Raw genomic sequence first — 27,609 nt, 5'->3', positions numbered from 1 at the left:
AAGTATGTGAACCCTTTGGAATGATATGGATTTCTGCACAAATTGGTCATAAAATGTGATCTGATCATCATCTAAGTCACAACAATAGACAATCACAGTCTGCTTAAACTAATAACACACAAAGAATGAAATTTTGCCATGTTTTTATTGAACACACCATGTAAACATTCACAGCGCAGGTGGAAAAAGTATGTGAACCCTTGGCTTTAATAACTGTTTGAACCTCCTTTGGCAGCAATAAGTTCAACCAAACGTTTCCTGTAGTTGCAGATCAGACGTGCACAACAGTCAGGAGTAATTCTTGACCATTCCTCTTTACAGAACTGTTTCAGTTCAGCAATATTCTTGGGATGTCTGGTGTGAATCGCTTTCTTGAGGTCATGCCACAGCATCTCAATTGGGTTGAGGTCAGGACTCTGACTGGGCCACTTCAGAAGGTGTATTTTCTTCTGTTTAAGCCATTCTGTCCTGTTGCAACACCCATCTTCTGTTGAGCTTCAGCTGGTAGACAGATGGCCTTAAGTTCTCCTGCAAAATGTCTTGATAAACTTGGGAATTCATTTTTTCCTTCGATGATAGCAATCCTCCCAGGCCCTGAGCAGCAAAGCAGCCCCAAACCATGATGCCCCCACCACCATACTTCACAGTTGGGATGAGGTTTTGATGTTGGTGTGCTTTGCCTCTTTTTAGCCACACAAAGTGTTGTGTGTTTCTTCCAAACAACTCAACTTTGGTTTCATCTGTCCACAGAATATTTTGCCAGTACTGCTGTGGAACATCCAGGTGCTCTTGTGCAACCTGTAAACATGCAGCAATGTTTTGTTTGGACAGCAGTGGCTTCCTCTGTGGTATCCTCCCATGAAATCCATTCTTGTTTAGTGTTTTACGTATTGTAGATTCACTAACAGGGATGTTAGCATTTGCCAGTGACTTTTGTAAGTCTTTAGCTGACACTCTAGGATTCTTCTTCACCTCATTTAGCAGTCTGCGCTGTGCTCTTGCAGCCATCTTTACAGGACGGCCACTTCTAGGGAGAGTAGCAGCAGTGCTGAACTTTCTCCATTTATAGACAATTTGTCTTACCGTGGACTGATGAACAGCAAGGCTTTTGGAGATACTTTTATAACCCTTTCCAGCTTTATGCAAGTCAACAATTCTTAATCGTAGGTCTTCTGAGAGCTCTTTTGTGTGAGGCATCATTCACATCAGGCAATGCTTCTTGTGAAAAGCAAACCCAGAACTGGTGTGTGTTTTTTATAGGGCAGGGCAGCAGTAACCAACACCTCCAATCTCATCTCATTGATTGGACTCCAGTTGGTTGACATCTCACTCCAATTAGCTCTTGGAGATGTCATTAGTCTAGGGGTTCACATACTTTTCCCACCTGCACTGTGAATGTTTACATGATTGTTGTGACTTAGATGATGATCAGATCACATTTTATGACCAATTTGTACAGAAATCCATATCATTCCAAAAGGGTTCACATACTTTTTCTTGCAACTGTATATTGGATAAGATCAGTGGCGGTTCTAGGGGGAGCAATCACCCCAATATTCTATTTTGCACTTCCATTTAGCTGCGGAGCAGGGTGACAAAATAAAAATTACTCCCTGTCCTTTTAGACAGGCCACATCTGCCTAATAACACCCCCGGACCACCTGGCTCTGCTCTCAGAACACCTGTGATATCCTATCCCCTTGCCCTGTTACTAGAACACCTGTAACTATTCCTTCACCACCTTGTCCCCACTAATGGCATCCATGACTAAGCCCAGAAGTGTTTGCCCCCACATATTAAAGGTTTCTGGAACCTCCACTGGATAAAATCTATGTTGTTAAGTAAGTGTGGTGTTTAATTAGTGACTGAATGAATAATTTTGCTAACCAAAAAAATATTAATATTTTCCAGAGGATGACCTGACTATTTTTGGAGCAGGACAGTGCTTTACAGCCAAAGAGACTATATTGACATTTGGAATACAAGCGCTACTCAAAGCTCACAAAAATATCTTATTTCTAGCTTTAAAGCAGGCCATCAAAAAGGCCTAGAGAACCCCATGAGCCCATAAGCCCCTTTTTATAATAAAACACCTATATGAGTTTTGATAGCCAGATGATCACTATGGTAATAGACCCCAAAACCTTGGAGGTCCAGATGTCGTGGGCTGGATATCCCTGCTATATACTGTTAACCTTTTAACGCTGTTGCAGCGTTCTATTCTGTCCTAACCACGTCGGTCTTTAGCGCCATTAGGATGGAATAGAACATCCGAGCTGTTTGGCTGTCCTGATGCCAACTGCGCTTCATGGATGGGATTGAGGTCTGGAAGGCATGCCTAGTTTCATAGGGACGCCCCCCTGACCCAATCCCATCATTGAAATCTCGCAATCATGTGCACGATCGCAGGATTTCAGTTTGTCTACATCGGAACGTTGTTCCAATGTAGACAAGTTAACCCTGTCATTAAAGGCTGTTTTATTATTATTATTATAATATATATAATAAAATTATTATAATAATAATAATAAAAGATACTTTGTTTTAGAAATTATTGAAAACAGAAATAAAATATTTATTTAGAATTATATTACATTTTAAGGATAATGACACTGGCTATGATTTCCTCATAAAAAGCAAAAAAAAAATGTTTTTAAAGTAATGTATCATATTTAACAGAATTAGAAAACATTAATATTGAAATTCTGAGCATTGTACATGTCCTTGTATAGGATTAGCTATTGTTTGACATATATTGCAAATTACTGGCTAAAATAATAGTAACACTTAATAAACACAGTGCAAACTCCTGAGCTGCAGACCGTTGCAGGAGTGGTTACACATATAACACTAATATAGGGAAGCAACCAAATAAAAATCACGTATAGAAAGCTACAGAAGCATTGTGGGACCAGGAAGAGGAAGGTACTGAGTATATATCAGTCTTTAAAGGGACATTAAACCCAATTTTTTTCTTTCATGAGTTAGATAGAGAATAGCATTTTAAACAACTTTCTAATTTACTTCAATCATCTAATTTGCTTCATTCTCTTGATATTCTTTCCTGAAAAGTATATCTAGATAGGCTCAGTAGCTTCTGATTGGTAACTGCACATAGATGCCTCATGTGATTGGCTCACCAATGTGCATTGTTATTTCTTTAACAAAGGATATCTAAAGATTGCAGCAAATTAGATAATAGAAGTAAATTGGAATGTTGTTTAAAATTGTATTCTCTACCTGAATCATGAAATACATTTTTTGGGTTTAATGGCCCTTTAACTGTATTATACATGTATGTATTCGATAACAATAAAAGGAAATTGTTTTTACATTTAACACAGGGAAGTTTTTGTTGTTGTTTTTTTTGCATTATTCTGTATTTTTGAAAACAGAATCCAATACACCTGACCATAATGGGGTGATACTGTGCAATGTTACAACTGAGATTGGTTTTTGTTATAGAAACACCTAACTTGGGAAATACACATCATTACACTGTCAGGTATATTTATAACTGTGTGGGCAGACAACTTTACCTCTTGTCTAGTACCTTTTTAATACAATAAATAGGGTGACAAGATAATTGCAATATTTAAGAATATATAGAGTCCACGTGCTATTTCATGATAATTTGTGTTTTTGTATTTCAAATGACTTCTTGCCTTGAAAGAATAAAAAAAAATATATATAGTGAAGTATAGTTTCAGTGGTGATATTCACAAAGGCCTAGATTTGGAGTTTGGCGGTAGTCGTGAAAACCAGCGTTAGAGGCTCCTAACGCTGGTTTTAGACTACCTCCGGTATTTGGAGTCACTCAAAAAAGGGTCTAACGCTCACTTTTCAGCCGCGACTTTTCCATACCGCAGATCCCCTTACGTCAATTGCGTATCCTATCTTTTCAATGGGATTTTTCTAACTCCGGTATTTAGAGTCGTGGCTGAAGTGAGCGTTAGAAATCTAACGACAAAACTCCAGCCGCAGAAAAAAGTCAGTAGTTAAGAGCTTTCTGGGCTAACGCCGGTTCATAAAGCTCTTAACTACTGTACTCTAAAGTACACTAACACCCATAAACTACCTATGTACCCCTAAACCGAGGTCCCCCCACATCGCCGCCACTCGATTACATTTTTTTAACCCCTAATCTGCCGACCGCCACCTACGTTATACTTATGTACCCCTAATCTGCTGCCCCTAACACCGCCGACCCCTATATTATATTTATTAACCCCTAACCTGCCCCCCACAACGTCGCCGCCAGCTACCTACAATAATTAACCCCTAATCTGCCGTCCGCACGCCGCCGCCACCTACATTATAGCTATGTACCCCTAATCTGCTGCCCCTAACACCGTCGACCCCTATATTATATTTATTAACCCCTAATCTGCCCCCCACAACGTCGCCTCCACCTGCCTACACTTATTAACCCCTAATCTGCCGAGCGGACCGCACCGCTATCATAATAAAGTTATTAACCCCTAATCCGCCTCACTAACCCTATAATAAATAGTATTAACCCCTAATCTGCCCTCCCTAACATCGCCGACACCTAACTTCAAACATTAACCCCTAATCTGCTGACTGGAGCTCACCGCTATTCTAATAAATGTATTAACCCCTAAAGCTAAGTCTAACCCTAACACTAACACCCCCCTAACTTAAATATAATTTAAATCTAACAAAATAAATTAACTCTTATTAAATAAATTATTCCTATTTAAAGCTAAATACTTACCTGTAAAATAAATCCTAATATAGCTACAATATAAATTATATATAATTATAGCTATTTTAGGATTAATATTTATTTTACAGGCAACTTTGTATTTATTTTAACCAGGTACAATAGCTATTAAATAGTTAAGAACTATTTAATAGCTAAAATAGTTAAAATAATTACAAAATTACCTGTAAAATAAATCCTAACCTAAGTTACAATTAAACCTAACACTATACTATCATTAAATTAATTAAATAAAATACCTACAATTCCCTACAATTAAACCTAACACTACACTATCAATACATTAATTAAATACAATACCTAAAAATAACTACAATGAAATAAACTAACTAAAGTACAAAAAAATAAAAAAATATTTACAAACATAAGAAAAATCTTACAACAATTTAAAATTAATTACACCTACTCTAAGCCCCCTAATAAAATAACAAAGCCCCCCAAAATAAAAAAAATGCCCTACCCTATTCTAAATTACTAAAGTTCAAAGCTCTTTTACCTTACCAGCCCTGAACAGGGCCCTTTGCGGGGCATGCCCCAAAGAATTCAGCTCTTTTGCCTGTAAAAAAAAACATACAATACCCCCCCCCAACATTACAACCCACCACCCACATACCCCTAATCTAACCCAAACCCCCCTTAAATAAACCTAACACTAAGCCCCTGAAGATCTTCCTACCTTGTCTTCACCTCACCGGGTATCACACCGATCCGTCCTGGCTCCGATATCTTCATCCAACCCAAGAGGGGGCTAGACATCCATCATCCGATGGCTGAAGAAGTCCAGAAGAGGGTCCAAAGTCTTCATCCTATCCGGGAAGAAGAGTAGATCCGGACCGGCAACCATCTTCTTCCAAGCGGCATCTTCTATCTTCATCCGATGAGGACCGGCTCCATCCTGAAGACCTCCACCGCGGACCCATCTTCATCTGGCGACGTCCAATTGAAGAATGACGGTTCCTTTAAGGGACGTTATCCAAGATGGCATCCCTCGAATTCCGATTGGCTGATAGGATTCTATCAGCCAATCGGAATTAAGGTAGTAAAAAAATGCCCTACCCTATTCTAGATTACTAAAGTTCAAAGCTCTTTTACCTTACCAACCCTGAACAGGGCCCTTTGCGGGGCATGCCCCAAGAAGTTCAGCTCTTTTGCCTGTAAAAAAAAAACATACAATACCCCCCCCTCCAACATTACAACCCACCACCCACATACCCCTAATCTAACCCAAACCCCACTTAAATAAACCTAACACTAAGCCCCTGAAGATCTTCCTACCTTGTCTTCACCTCACCGGGTATCACACCGATCCGTCCTGGCTCCGATATCTTCATCCAACCCAAGAGGGGGCTAGACATCCATCATCCGATGGCTGAAGAAGTCCAGAAGAGGGTCCAAAGTCTTCATCCTATCCGGGAAGAAGAGTAGATCCGGACCGGCAACCATCTTCTTCCAAGCGGCATCTTCTATCTTCATCCGATGAGGACCGGCTCCATCCTGAAGACCTCCACCGCAGACCCATCTTCATCTGGCGACGTCCAACTCAAGAATGACGGTTCCTTTAAGGGACGTTATCCAAGATGGCGTCCCTCGAATTCCGATTGGCTGATAGGATTCTATCAGCCAATCGGAATTAAGGTAGGAATATTCTGATTGGCTGATGGAATCAGCCAATCAGAATCAAGTTCAATCCGATTGGCTGATTGGATCAGCCAATCGGATTGAACTTGATTCTGATTGGCTGATTCCATCAGCCAATCAGAATATTCCTACCTTAATTCCGATTGGCTGATAGAATCCTATCAGCCAATCGGAATTCGAGGGACGCCATCTTGGATGACGTCATTTAAAGGAACCATCATTCGTCGTTCAGTCGTCGGCCAGGATGGATGTTCCGCGTCGGAGGTCTTCAGGATCCTGCCGCTCCGCTCCGGATGGATGACGATAGAAGATCCCGCTTGGATGAAGACTTCAATCGGATGGAAGACCTCTTCTCCCCCGCTTGGATGAAGACTTCTACCGGATGGAGGACCTCTTCTTGCTCCGGTTGGATCAAGACTTCGGACCCTCTTCTGGACCGATCGCTGAACCCGGTGAGGTGAAGACAAGGTAGGGAGATCTTCAGGGGCTTAGTGTTAGGTATATTTAAGGGGGGTTTGGGTTAGATTAGGGGTATGTGGGTGGTGGGTTGTAATGTTGGGGGGGGGGTATTGTATGTTTTTTTTTACAGGCAAAAGAGCTGAACTTCTTGGGGCATGCCCCGCAAAGGGCCCAATTCAGGGTTGGTAAGGTAAAAGAGCTTTGAACTTTAGTAATCTAGAATAGGGTAGGGCATTTGTTTATTTTGGGGGGCTTTGTTATTTTATTAGGGGGCTTAGAGTAGGTGTAATTAGTTTAAAACTGTTGTAATATTTTTCTTATGTTTGTAAATATTTTTTTATTTTTTGTAACTTAGTTCTTTTTTATTTTTTGTACTTTAGTTAGTTTATTTCATTGTAGTTATTTGTAGGTATTGTATTTAATTAATTTATTGATAGTGTAGTGTTAGGTTTAATTGTAGGTAATTGTAGGTATTTTATTTAATTAATTTATTGATAGTGTAGTGTTAGGTTTAATTGTAACTTAGGTTAGGATTTATTTTACAGGTAAATTTGTAATTATTTTAACTATTTTAGCTATTAAATAGTTCTTAACTATTTAATAGCTATTGTACCTGGTTAAAATAAATACAAAGTTACCTGTAAAATAAATATAAATCCTAAAATAGCTATAATATAATTATAATTTATGTTGTAGCTATATTAGGATTTATTTTACAGGTAAGTATTTATCTTTAAATAGGAATAATTTATTTAATAAGAGTTAATTAATTTCGTTAGATTAAAATTATATTTAATTTAGGGGGGTGTTAGTGTTAGACTTAGCTTTAGTGGTTAATACATTTATTAGAATAGCGGTGAGCTCCAGTCGTCAGATTAGGGGTTAATAATTGAAGTTAGGTGTCGGCGATGTTAGGGAGGGCAGATTAGGGGTTAATACTATTTATTATAGGGTTAGTGAGGCGGATTAGGGGTTAATAACTTTATAATAATAGCAGTGCGGTCCTGTCTGCAGATTAGGGGTTAATAAGTGTAGGCAACGTTGTGGGGGGCAGATTAGGGGTTAATAAATATAATATAGGGGTCGGCGATGTTAGGGCAGCAGATTAGGGATACATAGGGATAATGTAAGTAGCGGCGGTTTACGGAGCGGCAGATTAGGGGTTAATAATAATATGCAGGGGTCAGCGATAGCGGGGGCGGCAGATTAGGGGTTAATAAGTGTAAGGTTAGGGGTGTTTAGACTCGGGGTACATGTTAAAGTGTTAGGTGCAGACGTAGGAAGTGTTTCCCCATAGCAAACAATGGGGCTGCGTTAGGAGCTCAAACAGCCCCATTGTTTCCTATGGGGGAATCGTGCACGAGCACGTTTTTGAGGCTGGCCGCTTGCGTAAGCAACTCTGGTATCGAGAGTTGAAGCTGCGTTAAATATGCTCTACGCTCCTTTTTTGGAGCCTAACGCAGTCTTTATGTGGACTCTCAATACCAGAGTTATTTTTATGGTGCGGCCAGAAAAAAGCCGGCGTTAGCTTTTCGGGTCCTTACCGACAAAACTCTAAATCTAGCCGAAAGTGATTCCGGCAAAGGGTTACTCACACATTCTGGCGCCAACACCGGCTCTGGAGTAGACGCATGCCTAGTAACACACACAGAGCAATGTTTTACACCTACCATGATGACCAGCAACACATACAGCAGTGAATTTTATATCTTCTCATGCTGCCAGCAACACAAAGATCAGCTTGTGCACAGGTCAATTCTTCCAGCTCATGATAGTTACACATGCAGACATAGGAGGCACTTACAATTTACAGACATCCCAAGTCCCAACTCTCCCTGAAGTTCAGGGAGTCTCCCTGATTGTAATAGCGGCTCCCTGATGCCAGCAAATGGAAAGCAATCTCCCTGAAACTCCAAGCACCATGATCCAATGTGGCCCAAATACGGAAAAGTGTTTCTTTAGGGAATGTCTTTAGTTGCTGGGACGTTATAGAACCCTCAAAGCATGCATCAGTAACAAAAAGCCCCCACTTATTTTAATAAAATAAAACACAAATGCTACCTTATTTACTGTACGTAAATAAACTTCGTATTCTAAAATATTTAAGCATTCAACAAGCGTACGATCACTGGAAAATAGGTTTGTTGTATGTGGTTGTGAAATAAAGCTACTTATTTTTTTAATGTGACTTAAGTGGGCAGCTACTTTAATGATAAGTCTCTATCTTATTTAGGGTTTCAAGGTGTGCAATATATAACTGGGAGGGGGAAACGGCGCAGTAGCGGGTGAAGCCACCTCCCTGAAATGAGCTTTTGCAAGTTGGGATGTCTGAATTTAGCTGTAACTCAGGAAACTTTAAAAAGGGACAGGAAACCACATTTGTTCTTTCATGATTCAGATAGGGCATACATTTTCTAATTTACTTCTATTATCTAATTTGCTTAATTACTTAGGTATCCTTTGTTAAAAAGCATAGCTAAGCATTAGATTACTGCTGGTATGCACACATTGGCAGGTTACAAAAGAGACCCTGCAGGGGAAATGACTAGGAATCTTGCTCTTTTCTATATAATTTTGGATGGACATAAATGGAAAAGGTCATATTTGAAACTTCAGTCATCTCAATAACTTTATGGTGTTGATTTTAATCTTAGGGAGAAATTGTGAACAAGATTATAAACTTACAATTGTAGGCAAAAAGTACTATCCTTGCAGATGGACAGGTTTGCAAATAGTGAATCTGCCCTCTTGCAATCAGCGAAAGTTAAAGGGACACTCCGGTCAAAATACAAATGCACAAACATGAATTACATATTTGAATAGAAACATATTTACATTATACTGGCAAAAATGCTTTAGTAAAAGTTATCACTGTTTTAGTGTTGGCATTTTTTCCTCTGCATGTGAAGCACAGCTAGATATTCTCAGTGCACTAGCATTTTAAATACTGCAGCTGCTCAGAGCACCAGTGGGGCTTGTATCATGTCAGCAATTAACAAACTGAGTCATTACCAGATAGTACAAGCACCTTAGGCTCTCTGAGCAAGTGCTGTGTGTAAACTGCTGGTGCACAGTGCATACTTAAATACACTTTTGAAACAGCTATAGCTTTTATTAAAAGCATTTTTGCTAATACATTTATATTACTGAAATGATTCTATTAAAAAATAAAATACATACATGTGGATTACAATTTTGGTTGGAATGTCCCTTTAACATTGCAATGCTGACCCTGCAAAACCAAATGCACTAGAGCAAGGCATCAACCACCCAAACAAGTGAGTATCAGGGTGATTTTGCCATCTCTGAGGTGGTGGAGATGAAAAAGAAGCAGTTTCTGCATCTTACATTTGTGGCAGCAGACTCGTTCATGCAAACCTAAACACATAGCCCCAAAAGCTGCAAATTCAGCTTCATACATCTACCGGTTTATGTCCTCACCTTTATGGAACATGTAATCTACTACCAAGCACACATGGAACATGTAATCTACTACCAAGCACACAGGGAACATGTAATCTACTACCAAGCACACATGGAACATGTAATCTACTACCAAGCACACAGGGAACATGTAATCTACTACCAAGCACACATGGAACATGTAATCTACTACCAAGCACACAGGGAACATGTACTCTACTACCAAGCACACATGGGACATGTAATCTACTACCAAGCACACAGGGAACATGTAATCTACTACCAAGCACACAGGGAACATGTAATATACTACCAAGCACACATGGAACATGTAATCTACTACCAAGCACACAGGGAACATGTAATCTACTACCAAGCACATATGAAACATGTAATCTACTACCAAGCACACATGGAACATGTAATCTACTACCAAGCACACAGGGAACATGTAATCTACTACCAAGCACACAGGGAACATGTAATCTACTACCAAGCACACAGGGAACATGTAATCTACTACCAAGCACATATGAAACATGTAATCTACTACCAAGCACACATGGAACATGTAATCTACTACCAAGCACACAGGGAACATGTAATCTACTACCAAGCACACATGGAACATGTAATCTACTACCAAGCACACATGGAACATGTAATCTACTACCAAGCACACAGGGAACATGTAATCTACTACCAAGCACACATGAAACATGTAATCTACTGCCAAGCACACATGGAACACGTAATCTACTACCAAGCACACATGAAACATGTAATCTACTACCAAGCACACATGAAACATGCAATCTACTACCAAGCACACATGGAACACGTAATCTACTATACCTTAAAGAGGATGTAAAGAATGTACAAGAGAATTCCGAAGCCATAAATTGGTATAATTTGACCCACAAGACTTTGTCTGGTTCCGCTACCTCCGCCTCCCCCGCTACCAGCTTTTGCTTTTGCCATAGCTTCCGAAACATGGGATCTTGGGAAATGGGAACCCGCAGTCCTTCCATCGGTGGGCTTTGTGTGGGGCGCTGCAGCAGGAAAGCGCCCGGGGTTTCCTGCAATGAAATTACAAATAATTAACTGCCTCTTACTTTCAGTGCTGTATATCTTCTTTAAATTGTAGAAGTATTCATGTTAGTTACCTAACTTTGTCTCACCTAAAAACTTATTTTTAATATATTAGTATATTTCAGCAATTAAACACTGCATTGCAGAAGATCTGCATACATTATACATTGGGGCCTATCTATCAAGCTCCGAATGGAGCTTGACGCACCGTGTTTCTGGTGAGCCTGCAGGCTCGCCAGAATAACCAGTTATGAAGCAGCAGTCTAAAGACCGCTGCTCCATAACCCTGTCCGCCTGCTCTGATGAGGCAGACAGGAATCGCCGCAATTCAACCCCATTGAGTACGATCAGGTTGATCGACACCCCCTGCTGGCGGCCGATTGGCCGCGAGTCTGCAGGGGGCGGCGTTGCTCATGCAGCTCTTGTGAGCTGCTGGTGCAATGCTGAATACGGAGAGTGTATTGCTCTCCGCATTCAGCGATGTCTGTCGGACCTGATCCACACTGACGATCAGGTCCAACAGACATTTGTTAAATAGGCCTCATTGTATTAGCATTTCAAATTCTGCCAGCAAAATATTCACTTTTTTTTCTATTCTTAGATCAAGTCAGTGTATATTCATGAAAATTCCTTTGGCTGTTTATTGGGCAGATGGAATTGAGCTCCTGTACATATCCAAACAATCACTGTGCAGTATGTATGAGGTTCACTGCTGAGAAACATTATACTTATAATAATTATAATAAGGGAGGAAAATAAATCATAATCTCAAAAAAAAACAGTAAAAACAAACGAAACTAAAAATTAAATTTCAATTTTGAACAGCATCAATTTTTCAGCATCCATCTATTAGTAAAACTCCCTCTTTTAAAAGGTTATTTTTCCGACAAGTGGAACTGTTAAAGGGACATTATACACTCATTTTTTCTTTGCATAAATGTTTTGTAGATGATCTATTTATATAGCCCATAAAGTGTTTTTTTTTTGTTTTTTTTAAATGTATAGTTTTGCTTATTTTTAAATAACATTGCTCTGATTTTCAGACTCCTAACCAAGCCCCAAAGTTTTATTTGAATACCGTCAGCTACCTACTCCAGCTTGCTCCTGTTTGTGTAAAGGGTCTTTTCATATGCAAAAGATGGGGGAGGGGGGTGTCTTATTTGCCACTTGCTTTCCATCTACCTATTCAACAGAGATAAACTGACAAGTTTTTTAACCGTTTTATACTGGATTTTTATATCAGTATCTGTGCATCGTATTCTTTATAGTAGTGTCTATCACATGCAGTTATATGAAAATGAGTGTATACTGTCTCAACCTGTCTTAAAACACACGCATTCTCTCTTCCCACTTGTCCGGAGTCTGTGTCAGCTAGGAATGAACAAACGCACAACCTACTATAATATGCTTGCAGTTTTTAAAGGTAGGTGTATTTTGTAATACTAAGATTTTGAAATATGTAACATTTCAGGTGATGAAACATAACCATAGTTTCAAAGCATCCATGTGGCAATACATACATGGGTAAATAAAAAAAAGTGCCTCTAAGAAACATATGACATATGGATCTTTTTGACTGGCAATGAAAGAAAATGAAAAGTGATTAGCCACTTGTATAAAAATTTGTGGAACCTCTCCATCAAGTCTTAGACATAAAAGGTATAGTCATAGTTTTATATAAAATGTTTCGTTATACAAAATGAAACAACTTTGCAGTATATTTTAATTATTTATTTCAACCCCATTTCATGTAATTTAGCTGTAAAAACTGGGCAATTTCTAATTCTCAGAACTTGAAATTTACACAGCTGACTTGTCACGGCTAACCCTGTTACATATCTGAATCTAATTGGCTATAGCTGATAAGAACTGCAAAATAATGTGTATTATACTAGCTTTTGAAAATCAATTGCAATAAAAAGTATGGTCATTTGTTTTTAAAGCATTGAGACTTGGCTAATATGTTAGTTATTCTGTAGCATCAGAAATCTATTATAATTAAAAGGCATAGTTTGTCCCTTTAAAGGGCCATTAAAAACATTTGTATGCACCTTCATATCTGTGAAGAATTTTTGCAATTACTAATGCAGCTTTTTTGTCATATGAGCATATTTTGTTTTATACTTTTTCTTTTTAATGATTTCACTGTCCCCAGAACAAAGGACCCATGCCAATGACTAGAGAGAAAAGTGAGGGGGACAAAAATACTAGTTCACAGAAGAGAAGATAATGGTATTAAAGGGACAGTCTACACCAGCATTTGTATTGTTTAAAAGATAGATAATCCCGTTATTACCCATTCCCTAGTTTTGCATAACTAACACAGTTATATAAATACACTTTTTACCTCTTGTATCAAAGCCTTTGCAAACTGACCCCTTATTTCAGTTCTTTTGACAGACATGCATTTTAGCCAATCAGTGCTGGCTCATAGGAACTCCATGTGCGTGAGCACAGTGTTATCTATATGACACACATGAACTAACATCCTATAGTGGTGAAAAACTGTCAAAATGCCCTGAGAGAAGAGGCAGCCTTCAAGGTCTTAGAAATTAGCATATGAAACTCCTAGGTTTAGCTTTCAACTAAGAAAACAGAAAGAACAAAGCAAAATTGGTGATAAAAGTAAATTGGAAAATTGTTTAAAATTACATGCCCTATCTGAATCATGAAAGTTTATTTTGGACTAGACTGTCTCTTTAACTGAAGCCTCCCTTGAAGAATGTGGAGCAAGCACAATTTTCAGATGTATATTTCAAGTATATTGCAATAATGGTATAGTTTCAATAATGAAACATTTTGTGTGTTTGAGAAGTGTAATGGGTCCTTTAAGGTTTCCTAGAGGCAATGTCATGAAGAAGATACTGTTGTTATAAGGAAATGAATGCAATTATTAATTCACTGGGGAACTCAGAGTGGGTTAGGGATAGATCTGGTTTGCAGTGGGCTGGGTTAGGTGAAACTGAGACAATTTAAAAGGGGAGGAAGAGAACCAGAAAGGATAGTGCAAGAGAGCTGAATCTGGGAATAATCCTACAAAATACAGAATAGGTGGGTGCTCTTAAATAACTAATACACAGTAAATAAATGCAAAAATATAATGATGTATTCAAAGACGAACCTGTGAATATGCAGATGTGTTATTTAAAATGATATTAGCTGTTAATAATAAGTGTTAAGTTTTAGTTTTTATTAAGAGCTTTAATGTCTAACAAGTAATAGGAGCTGCCATGCTAAGGACAATTAGAGACATTTATAGTGCGCAAACAATGGCTGTGTGGAATATAGCAATGTGAAAAGGACTTTAAACCCTGTTGAATAGTAATTGTACCATTGCTATATTCCACAAAGCCATTTTTTGTATACATTATCTGCCCTTATTCTCCTTAGAGGTAATTAAATAACGTTTTTACATGGCGGCTTCCATAACTTTATATAAACTCGGGAGTTAAATTATAGGAAAAAGGGACAACAATAATGAAAGTATATTTACAACTTATAATAAAACATTTTATATTACATTCATTTCAAAATGAGCTTCCATTCTCATGAATAAATTAATAAATGATGGTCACGTAAAAAAATTGTTTTAATTCATTAAATCATACAGTTAAAACCAAAAGGGGAAAGGCCTTTTTGGAGGTGGCAAAAGTTTCAAAACTTCCAATTTATAGCATTCAATAACTATGCCCAGCTGGGCTTTGTTAAAGAGAAAAAAAAACACACACTTTTTTTCTCTTTCATGATTCAGATATAATATACAATTTTAAACAAATTTCTAATTTACTTCTATTATCAAATTTGCTTTGTTCTCTTGAAAGGTAAGGTCAGGAGTGTGCACGTGTCTGCAGCACTATATGGCAGCACTTTTGCAACAATGTAATACATAAGCAAGGGCACTAGATGGCAGCAGTTTTATAACAATTTTATACATTAGCAAGAGCACTAGATGGCAGCAGTTTTATAACAATGTTATACATTAGCAAGAGCACTAGATGGCAGCAGTTTTATAATAATGTTATACATTAGCAGGAGCACTAGATGGCAGCAGCTTTATAACAATGTTATACATTAGCAAGAGCACTAGATGGCAGCAGTTATATAATAATGTTATACATTAGCAAGAGCACTATATGGCAGCAGTTTTATAACAATGTTATACATTAGCAAGTGCACTAGATGACAGCAGTTTTATAATAATGTTATACATTAGCAAGAGCACTATATGGCAGCAGTTTTATAACAATGTTATACATTAGCAAGTGCACTAGATGGCAGCAGTTTTATAACAATGTTATACATTAGCAAGAGCACTAGATGGCAGCAGTTTTATAACAATGTTATACATTAGCAAGAACACTAGATGGCAGCAGTTTTATAACAATGTTATACATTAGCAAGAGCACTAGATGGCAGCAGTTTTATAACAATGTTATACATTAGCAAGAGCACTAGATGGCCGCAGTTTTATAACAATGTTATACATTAGCAAGAGCACTAGATGGCAACAGTTTATAACAATGTTATACATTAGCAAGAGCACTAGATGGCAGCAGCTTTATAACAATGTTATACATTAGCAAGAGCACTAGATGGCAGCAGCTTTATACCAATGTTATACATTAGCAAGAGCACTAGATGGCAGCAGTTTTATAACAATGGTATACATTAGCAAGAGCACTAGATGGCAGCAGTTTTATAATAATGTTATACATTAGCAAGAGCACTAGATGGCAGCAGTTTTATAACAATGTTATACATTAGAAAGAGCACTAGATGGCAGCAGCTTTTTAACAATCTTATTCATTAGCAAGAGCACTAGATAGCCTCGGTTTTATAACAATGTTATACATTAGCAAGAGCACTAGATGGCAGCAGTATTTCCTGTCAAGTAATGCTGCAGTCATGCACATGCTACCTATCTGGATATATCTTCAACAAAGAATAACATGAGAACAATGCAAATGTGCTAATAGAAGTAAATTGGAAAGTTTTTTTTAAATTGTATTTTCTATCTGAGTTTCATTTCCCTTAATTCCTGGGCCAGCTGCTGCATGCTTGTATCAGTAGAACTAGCTAGTATCTACTATTTTAACTTTAAGTTTAAAGGGACAGTCTAGTTAAAATTAAACGTTCATGATTCAGATACGGCATTTAATTTTAAACAACTTTCAAATTTACTTTTATCATCAAATTTGCTTTGTTCTCTTGTTATTCTCTGTTGAAAGCTAAACCTAGGTAGGTTCATATGCCAATTTATAATTTCTTGAAGGCTGCCTCTGATCTCAGTGCATTTTGCACAGATAGACACTGCTAGTTCATGTACGTCATATAGATAACATTGAGAGGGCACTGATTTGCTAAAATGCAAGTCTGTCAAAAGAACTGAAATAAGGGGGCAGTCTGCAGAAGCTTAGATACAGGGTAATCACAGAGGTAAAATGTGTATTAATATAACTGTGTTGGTTATGCAAAACTGGGGAATGGGTAATAAAGGGATTATCTATCTCTTAAAACAATACATATTCTGATGTAGACTGTCCCTTTAAGCTGCTGCCCAGCTGCCCCTCTGTTGCCCTAAGGTTGTTTCCCATAGGAAATAAGGGGTTAACTAATTTCTGCTAATGAACTAATAATGTCAAAATTCAGCAGAACAGAACTACCACTTGAAGTAATCTTGGATAAAAGTTTTTTTTTTGTTTTATGACAAATAATTTGCCCCAAATTATTTTTTGTGTATTTCATATACAAAAAGCAAAACGGTAAATTCTTATCTGTAACAGCCACTTAGACTTTAAAGGGACATGAAACCCAAAAATTTTCTTTCACGATTCAGATAGAGAATAAAATTTAAAACAACTTTCCAATTTACTTCTATTATTTAATTTGCTTCCTTCTCTTGTTATCCTTTGCTGAAAAGTTTATCTAGGAAAGCTCAAGAGCAGCTAAGAACCAAGGTTCTAGCTGCTTATTGGTGGATGCATACATATATACTGATTGTCATTGGCTCACCCATTTGTTCAGTTAGAAACCAGTCGTGCATTGCTGCTCATTTAACAAATGATACCAAGAGAATGAAACAAATTAGATAATAGAAGTAGCTTAGAGAGTTGATTCAAATTGTATTCGCTATCTGAATCATGAAAGAACATTTTTGGGTTTCATGTCCCTTTAAGCTCTCTAGGGAGCAGGGTTCTGTAATCCTTCTGTGCCCTATATAGTGATGCAGAATCAGTTGGTGCATAAACTAAAACCTAACAATCATAAGGAGAAATGACAAGAACTAAGTGCACCCTACAATGGCTGTGCTAATTAATGCATAACAAAGCAGCAGGCGATTACTAGACAGCACAGGGTTAAAGGTCCAGTTTAGCACTTAAAGGTGCAGTAAAGTAAAAATTAAACATGTATGATTCAGATAGATACAGAAAGAGAAGTAAACTGCCATGAATGAACAACAGCTCAGTGGTTTGTTCTGTGGCCCGGTTACCACCGGAGAGTAACTTCTTTCTGCCCAATTGTGCTTTTCACAGAGGGAAACTTTCCTGATGAAAATCAGTCTGATCCCGGCTAACAAGGCCAGTCCAGCCCCAAAATACCAGGGAATTCTCCTCTGAACAAGGGAAACGGCAACCACAGATGATCGTTTCAGCCTCCTTTGGGCTTCATCAGTGAGGTACAGCCATATCCCTTTAAGCACAATGGGCAAGGAGTCCATGTCTGGTTTCCCCATCACCCTTAGGTGTTGTTTGTTCCTGGCATACTGCTTCTCTTTCTATATGTATTTATAATTCAGATAGAGCATGCATTGTTACACAACTTTACAATTTACTATTACCACACTTGCTTTGTTCTCTTGGTATATTTTGTTTAAGAGCATACCTAGGTAGGCTTAGGAGCAGCAATGTTCTGCTGAAAGCTAGCTGGTGGCTCCAAATATATACCTCTTGTAATTGGCTCACCAGATATGTTCAGATAGCTCCCAGTAGTGCATTGCTGCTATCTAGGTTTACTCTTCAACAAAGGATACCAGGAGAACAAAGCAGATTGATAATTTGAATATGCATGTTGTATATGAATAATGAAAGTTAAATTTTGACTTTACTGTCAATTCATAGAAAGCAGAGAGGCAGATGCTGTGTTTGCAGAATGGTGCTATTTAAAAGGGATATTAAAAACTTTGAGACTGTAATATAAAATGATGAATTATGTATACAATTATTTACTTTGCTCCCCATTTCCAGTAATTTAACTGAAAATTTAAAAAGTTTCCCAAATAAGATACCTAGAAGTGCAGATGACAGACTACACAAGCCTAACTCCACTACATATCTGCCCCTAACTGGCCCCCAAAGAGATTATCAGATAAGAAACTGCCAAGCAATTGAAAGGTTGCTAATAAAAGGGCAGTGACAAGATGTGCTACTCCAGTAACCAGCCCTGATTGGCTTCTCCAAATAAGGTAAGTGGTGGGTTGAGTTTGGCTATTGATAACAAGTAAACAAGGTGTTAATGCATTCCACATTTTTTACACTCACCTAGTATGTTAAAGGGACATTAGACAATAAATACATTTAATTGTAGTTCTATGATTTGCAAAAGCCTTTTCTGGCTGTTAAATGCAGCCTTCACTCTCAGCTGGTGACGTAAAAACTTTTTCTTATAACATTTTCTTTTAAGTGTATCCTAAGGCTTTTTAGTGTAATGTTCCTTTAATTTATTAAAAAGTGTTTTAGGAGAACAAAAGTGAAAGTTTTATCAATCAGACTTTGTAGATTACATTTCTCTTATGTAGCCAGTGAGTTTTATTGCCTTGATCTGATGACGCTGCATTGCTGGTCATGGGCTTCTCAAAATGTTCACAATTTTGTTAAAGTGACAGGATGCACTTTTTTTATTCCATCTAAAGAGAGAATGCTTCAAAACATAACTTTTTTTTTTATTGATGTTTCTGTGCTTAATAAAGCAGCTTTTTCTGTGGGAGTTGTCTTTGTCAGTCAGTAAATTGTATAATCCTATTAATTTGACTTAAAGTGTAAACAAAATAAAATAGTTGTATCTATCATATACATGCTAGACATGTTTTAAGTACCATGTACCTTTAAGTAAAATCTGTTACCATTTAAAATGAAACATGAAGAAAATACTTGTTTATGGAAACATTATACTTAGAGCTCTATTTGTCATTGGATTATTGCTACAGCTCCCATTGGATAAGAGAAACAAGCCTTCCCAATCCTGATTAATATGAATACATACAATTACATTGTCATGACTGGTGGCAGCTAAAGTTAATATAACATTCTATTGCAAAAATCACATGCTCTTATTTGTTACTACACGTTATTTAGCTTTAGTTGCCTTTGCTTACTATGTGTTTAACCCCTGGAATCTAATGTCTTGCACAGCGGTTGCAACACATTGAACATAGTTGTTGATTTAGACATGAGTGGCACATTAATGTAACTGGCAATCACCTGCAGTGCCCTGCTCAGGAATAGGTCCTTAACCCCTTTGTGGGGGTAATAAAGCAATAAGCCAGAGAAATCAGTGCAAACACAACATAATATAACAAATTAAAGCATATTTATTTAGCATTATTACGCCCCTTTAATTAGGTCCATGTTGCAAGTGTTACTTTGCGCTTTACTAGTAAGGTAATCAGGTATCTTAATTTAAAACACCTTAAGTAAATAAAGGTAAGAATTAATGGCAGAGTTGTCTAAATCTGTTTGTTTTTAATACTCACTTAAAGGGACATTAAACCCCAAAAAATGATTTCATGATTCAGATAGAGAATAAAATTTTAAACAACATTCACATTTACTTCTATTATCTAATTTGCTTCATTCTTTAGACATCGTTTGTTGAGTAAATAGAAATAGACATTGGTGAGCCAATCATACCAGGCATCTATGTGCAGCGACCAATCAGCATCTAGATATGCTATTCAGCACAGAATATCAAGAGAATAAAGCAAATTAGATAATAGAAGTAAATTAGGAAGTTGTTTAAAATTGCATGCTCTATCTGAATCATGAAAGAAAATGTTTGGGTTTAATGTCCCTTTAATCTTCCTGCCTCAGTTTTACACAGTATATCTAAATTTGTTGTGGGGTTCACACTATAACACTAAACACATATTAATTACACCAGAATATGTTATTATAGAAACTGCTATGCAAAATATTTACTGGCTGGTTTGTTTGGATAAGTTTAAAAACCAGAAGACACTTACACAAACTGAAAACCTACAATAAAATATGTATAAAATAAGTTTGTATAATATGGTTACCTTACAATGTATATAATTGCTGCTCAAAACACATGATATTTTCTGTTACAAGAGAGTATAAGTCTATTATTGTTCCACAGAACAATAGCCATTTTGTTGTACACATTTTGTTGTACACAGCATCTCTCTCTCTCTCTGATACTGACAAAATGAAAGCTTTATAGAAATAGACTAAAGCTTAAAATAAGCCCTGTGAGGCTATGAACACATTACCACTACAGGCTAACACATGACAGTAATGGTTCATATACACATGACAGTAATGGTTCATATACACATGACAGTAATGGTTCATATACACATGACAGTAATGGTTCATATACACATGACAGTAATGGTTCATACACACATGACAGTAATGGTTCATACACACATGACAGTAATGGTTCATACACACATGACAGTAATGGTTCATACACACATGACAGTAATGGTTCATACACACATGACAGTAATGGTTCATACACACATGACAGTAATGGTTCATATACACATGACAGTAATGGTTCATATACACATGATATGGTTCATATATACATGACATGGTTGGTATACATCATGCAAGGACACCTTACCCTCTTGCTGCCCAGGCTGTTTCCCTCTGGATAAAAAGGTTTTGGGAAGAAGCAGAGACACACAAAGCACAAGACCAGAGAACAGAGCCACCTTCTGTATTGTTGATAAAGCCATTTTGGTATAAATTAAATTTCTAAGTGCTGCAGAAAGCCAAAACAGACATCTATTGCATCCCTAATATTCTACATGGAAATACAGGACCAATGAGGGCTCCTAAAACAATTAGTTACTGAAGGAATAATGTAACAAAGCTGCCTATAGGCTACTTTATAGGATTAGTCATTGGCTAGGAGAATAAGCTGTGTCATTGGACAATGCATTTCTTTTCAGGGAAGGCAGCTGGATAGCAAATAATTTGTCATGAGCATTTGACTTGTCTCTAGATTTTATTGCTGTTACATCAATAACCCCTGAAAATATGTCAGGTATTCAAGTGTTGAGATATATATATATATATATATATATATATATATATACACACACACACTGTATGTATATATATATATATATATATATATATATATATATATATATATATATATATATAATATATCTGTAGATATACAGTATATATTCACACATACTATGGATTTTAACTCCTGTATCATTTCAATTGTGAGGGTGACAGGACAAAAATTTATAATAAATAATAAATCTCATCTTATGCAAAGCAATGTGTTCATATTTATTCTTTTTTTTCTTCTTGTGGAAATAAATATTTATTCAGTGACTTTATAAATATTAACCTATTGCTTTGCTCAATATAAGTTAGTGTGAACCTATATATATATATGTGCATATACAGATAGTTATGATAGATAGATAGATAGATAGATAGATAGATAGATAGATAGATAGACAAGATATATATAGATATACAGATAGATAGATATAAAATAATATAAAACGGCTTTTACAGCGTGCAGAGTTAACTATGTTTAATACAATGATTTTTAACCCTTTCATTGCCAAGTTTTAGCTGTTTTTACATTCTATCTGTTTGATTAATTTGGGTACTTTTTCTATGAGTTTCCCACAGAAATAATATATTGTTATTTTTAGCAGATGATACATTTTCTAGATGTGCAGGTGATCCCATGGCATTGCAGCTACACTGTAACAATAATATAGAACACCTTTGGTACAGTGTGGTTGAAATATGAAAAGTAAATCACATTTAGTGCTCTGAAAACTTATAATGGCTATAAAAATACAATGTTTAAAAAAGCTGTCAATTTCAAATAACACTGTTTACCTAATGTAAAGCTGAAAAACAATTTTTGGTAAAACAAAAAATCCCCTTATTCCTAGACATGTGCGATTCAATTCGGTCCGAATCAAAATTCGGACGAATTTGTCGAATTTGGAGATTCGGATCGATTCGAATTTCCGAATTGCGGTAGTGCCGAATCTACAGAATAAATCTGAATAGATTCGAATTTATTCGGTAGATTCGGATGGATTCGGATGGCCGTGTATTACACTAGTATTGTACAGTATACTAGTGTAATACACAGCACATCCCACTTAACACTGACCGAAATTCCGAATAGATTCAAACCGAATCAAACCGAATTTCCCACGAATCCGAAAGAATCCGAATGAATCCGAATGAATCCGAAACAAATTCATTCGATTTCTTCCGAATTCGAATCGATCCGAACCGAAATTCGAATCGGTCCGAATCGATCCGAACCAAACCGAATTTTTCGAGGCTGCACATATCTACTTATTCCTAAAAACAAAAGATCATATCTAAAATTAAAAACACATTTAAATAACACAAATACTTTAACCTCTTAACCCAAAAGGACATATATATATATATATATATATGTCATGCGGTAGTTTGCCTATCGCACCACACAACATATATATACGTCAGAGCTCCAGGAAACTCAAGCAGTCTCAGCTGTAAAGTTACAGCCAAGAGCTGGAGTTCCTGAGCTCCAGGCATCTGGCGCATATGAAACCGGAGCACGATTGGTGCTATATGAAGGCAGATGCCAGATCGTTACAGACAGTGACACTGTGTGTGTCACCATCTGTGACAATCATCTGCTGGTGCCAGCAGGAGGTGTGCGAGGGAAACTGGGAGGTGGGTGGGTTTGTCCAGCAGAGGAGGGGGGAGGGATGGGGAGTTGGATGGCCCTACACTACAGAAAAAAAATAAAGGGAGAGGGAGGGATGTGGAGCTACACTACAGAAAAAAAGGTGGGGGCGCTAGACAATGATCCTTGGAGAGGGCGACCACTACACTATAGAACAGTGTTTCTCAACTCCAGTCCTCAGGACCCTTAATGAGCCAGATATTCATTGCATCTTAACTAGAGCACAGGTGAAATAAACAGCTGATCAGTAACCATGGTTACTAACCTGCTCTCACCCATCAGCTGATTACTTCACCTGTGTCTAGTTAATATATAAATAATATCTGGCCTTTTAAGGGTCCTGAGAATTGGAGTTGAGAAATACTGCTATAGAAAATGTTTCAAAAAAGTAAAATAAATAGAAAATGTATTTTATAGGTACTCACAGACAGCTACCAGTACTAAAGATATCCACAAGTAGTGAGAAGGAGAGGGTTAGAGAGCTATTTGGGGGGATCAGGGAGGTGGGAGGGTTGAGGAAGATCACTACACTGCAGAAAAAAATATATAAATAAAATAATAATAATTTTTTAAAAAAACAACTAAACTACATAATGGAAGACTGTCTGCCAGTACCTAAGATGGTGGTGACCAGTGGGGGTTAAGGGAGGGAAGAGAGCTGCTTAGGTGGGATCTGGTAGGGATCGGGGGTGGGAGGTGTCAGGTGGGAGGGTAATAGCGCTGCGGAATCTGTTGGCGCTTTATAAATAAAGAATAATAATAAAATAATAATAATAATATCTACACTTAAGCTAAAATTAACCTTACAAGCTACCTGGTTAACCCCTTCACTGCCAGTAAAAATAGAAGGGTGGTGCTGAAACCCAAAGTTTGTGAAAAAGTTAACTTAGTTTATTTGATTGCATTTCACATTAAAATGGTAGCATGAAATATACCAAAATGGGCCTAGATCAATACCTTGGTGTGACAGACACCGGCTACACCGACTGGGTAGTTCGGCCAAGAGGGTCCTTCGTATACCTGGAACTTGTAGCTATAGAGCGGAGAGAAGTGATTATAGCCAGAGCCCGCCCAAATACCCACACAAGACCAGTATTCAGGTGAAACACGAACAGACTTTATTGTGAAACACACACTGTTTATATACACACTGCCCATCTTGATAAGGGTCTTATCTGATCCCCAGATCTCCGGCCATTCCCGCCCCTCCCAACAGACTGGCGCCCCCATTAGAGCCATAGGTCTATAGAGTCCCCGTAATACCTAGGTCATGGTTTCGGGGTGATCCTGAGGGAGCGGCGGCTATTCCTGGGTATCAGTGGAGAGCTCTGGGCCCCAAGACATCCCAATCCAAAAAGCAACATGATTCATTGCTGGGGGCCAGAGCGGCAGTAGATCAAATGTACACCGGGTAAGCCAGGGGGAGTAGAGGTTGCAGGGGTGTACGAAACTCCAAGTTTCCAAGGAAACTCCCTTCCTGCAATCACCCCATGTCTTTCCCTTTATAGGTGGTACCAATCCCCAAAAGAGCAGAGCTCTGGGACAAAGGGCTGCTGGAGCGACCTTGCGTAAAGGGCATTGGGGTTCCTGGGAAGTCCGGCCGGCTAGTAGTTCCATGAGTCTGGCCGGCAGGGAAATGGTCAGGCGGTAAAAGATCAGCTCTTCCAAGAGGAGGTATGAACAGTGAAAACACAAAAGGGAGAGAGTTTTGGACACTGTGTTAGCCATAAGGGGCCAGAAAATTAGGTAATAAACAGTGAGCCAGTGTAACACTTGTAATAATATGTATATGTCAGCTAAACAAGACAATGTATAGCTTTAAGGAACACAAATACAAACAATTTAGACTGATGATAGATTTGTGACAAGTGAAAAAATTCTATCTACTACCAAGTAAATAGTTTATTTGTACTCGCCTTGATATTGCCTAAATCAAACTTGACAAATTATATAAGAATAAGTGTCAGTGCTAGAGTAAGACAAAAGTGAGATGCAGTTATATGACAACAACAGACAGAAACCAAGGCTTGATAGTCAGCGTAGACATTATTACTAACAAAACACAACAAAGGAAGAGAGATGTAATGATAATTCTATATAGAATCAGGAATAGTACAGAGTAGTAGTCCTTGGCTAAAGCCTGCCGCTTCCACCTTAAAAACATTGCTAAAATTAGACATTTCCTTACACAAAATACAACCAAGATTTTAATCCACTCTCTCATCCTTTCCCGCCTCGACTACTGCAATTCCGTCCTCTCTGGTCTACCTAGCTGCCGCACAGCTCCTTTACAATCCATTATGAATGCCTCTGCCAGACTCATCTTCCTTACTCGTCGCTCTTCATCTGCTGCACCTCTCTGTCATTCCCTTCACTGGCTTCCTCTTGCCTCTAGGATTAAACATAAAATCCTCACCCTGACATATAAAGCTCTCAACTGCACTGCTCCCCCCTACATCTCAGAACTTGTCTCTAGATACTCTCCCTCCCATCCCCTTCAATCAGCTCAGGATCTCCTCCTCTCCTCCTCTCTTGTTACTTCCTCATCTTGTGGAATTCCCTGCCTCGCTCCATAAGACTCTCCCCTAGTTTTAACAGCTTCAAGCACTCCCTAAAATCTTTACTATTCAGGGATGCATACAACCAACACTAACCTTTCCTAACGCCATTGCTTTCCCCCTGAACCCTTTATATTGTAAGCCTATGGGCCCAGCTGTTTACAGATCGCTTCATAAGAGCCGACTACAACAGTGAAACTCTCGGCAAGGCCCTCTACCCACTTGACCCCTACAAAAGCTATCCTGTACACCGACTATGTTTACAGCACTGCGGAATCTGTTGGCGCTCTACAAATACCTGATAATAATAATAATAATAAATAAATAGTACTATATTAGGTGAATTACTCACGAGCTTGGGATTATTCCGACAGCTAAAAGTAAGGAAACATATCTTAAGCTTCAGGCAGAGTGGCTGGGAATGCTGTAGGGATCCAGGCCATGTCTGATGATGTCACGCCCATGGAGTCTACAATGAGAGAAGTCGGCAGTTAGTCAGAATCTCCGATTCAGGATATCAGCTTGCTGGAGAGACAGCTAAGTATTCAGGCTACAACAACTGAGCATAGGCTAGCATAAGTATTGAGAACACAATCTTCAATAAACCAGCAAGGAACAGAAGTCAGCTGGTAGAATATATACAGGTGAGAGGTGGTGATGAATAAGTGTTTAAGGTGGTAAGCGGGGATGACTAATGTGAGTAATTTAAAGAGGAATGGAAGGTTGACCATGACATACTCCCCCCACAAGGAAACCACAAAGGTGTTTCATTGGGCAGGTTGGTTAGGATGACCACTATAGAACTGGGATACAAGTCGGGGAGCTGAGAGGTTGGAGCCGGTTCCCATGAATCTTCAGAGGAATCATAACCAGACCAGTGGACGAGGTATTGAAGCCGACCACAAAAACGTCTGGAGTCCAGAATCTTCTCAACCTCATACTCAGCATCAGGTAGAGGTAAATGTTAGATACAGGTAGATGTTGAGTAGAAGACAAACAGGGTTTAACCAGGAAAATGTGAAAAATGGAATGAACGCAAAAGGTAGGCAGCAACTGTAAGGTGACAGTGACAGGATTGAGTACAGCAGTTATGGGAAAATATAAAAAGAAAAGGAAAGGGCGCCTCCTAGTTTAGCCAATAGGTTGCGTAATAGGAGTGCAAATGCTGATGATACACTCACAATATGAGAAGGCAAAGATAATGCCTAGGGAGACGGTCTAGGAACTTAACAGTGTCCCAGCTAACTGTGCACAGGAATGGGCAGCTCCTCCTGGAATCGGTGCAAGATTCAACAATCTAAAGAGTGGAAATAAGAAGGGCGACTCCTAGTGCAGAGCAATAAAGTAAGCACCCGTATCCAAATCCCAGGTGTAATGGTACTCACAATTGGAAGAGCACACAATAGTGCAAGTGACACCTACTGGGTTATTATAGTGACCCAGTGCACATATCAATCACGAAGGCAGATGCAAAGGTCCCAGTGTGTTCTTTGTTGATTTCCGTTGATAGCCGTGTATGAAAGGAGACTCAAGATGATGTTAAAAATGTAAAAAACTTTATATGATATATATTAAAAAGGGGTTACAATGAACTGTGATACAATCCTAAAAACAAGACATTATTATACACTATGCATTTCTCGGCGTTAACCACGCCGTTTCCTCAGGCTGATAATACTGGAAGCATACAAAAGTCTCCTATAAACCTAC

At 38.1% G+C, this 27,609-nt stretch overlaps 1 protein-coding gene across 1 annotated transcript in view; it reads right to left on the bottom strand.

Annotated features, from left to right (window-relative positions):
- Nucleotides 1-21,344, bottom strand: part of RIC3 (RIC3 acetylcholine receptor chaperone) — a 61,840-nt gene extending 40,496 nt beyond the window's left edge. Inside the window, exons 1-2 of the mRNA XM_053688938.1 lie at nt 21,230-21,344; nt 11,123-11,346 (exon numbers count right to left, since the gene is read on the bottom strand). Of these exons, the coding sequence (XP_053544913.1) occupies nt 11,123-11,346; nt 21,230-21,344 (339 nt within the window). The remainder of the gene's footprint in view (nt 1-11,122; nt 11,347-21,229) is intronic.
- Between the last annotated feature and the right edge of the window lie 6,265 nt (nt 21,345-27,609).

This window comes from Bombina bombina, chromosome 7, assembly GCF_027579735.1.
Source record: "Bombina bombina isolate aBomBom1 chromosome 7, aBomBom1.pri, whole genome shotgun sequence".
In the NCBI taxonomy this organism is placed as follows: Eukaryota; Metazoa; Chordata; class Amphibia; order Anura; family Bombinatoridae; genus Bombina; species Bombina bombina.
The sequence above is the reverse complement of the archived record's forward strand: the minus strand, read 5'-3'. Positions and strand labels throughout refer to the sequence as shown.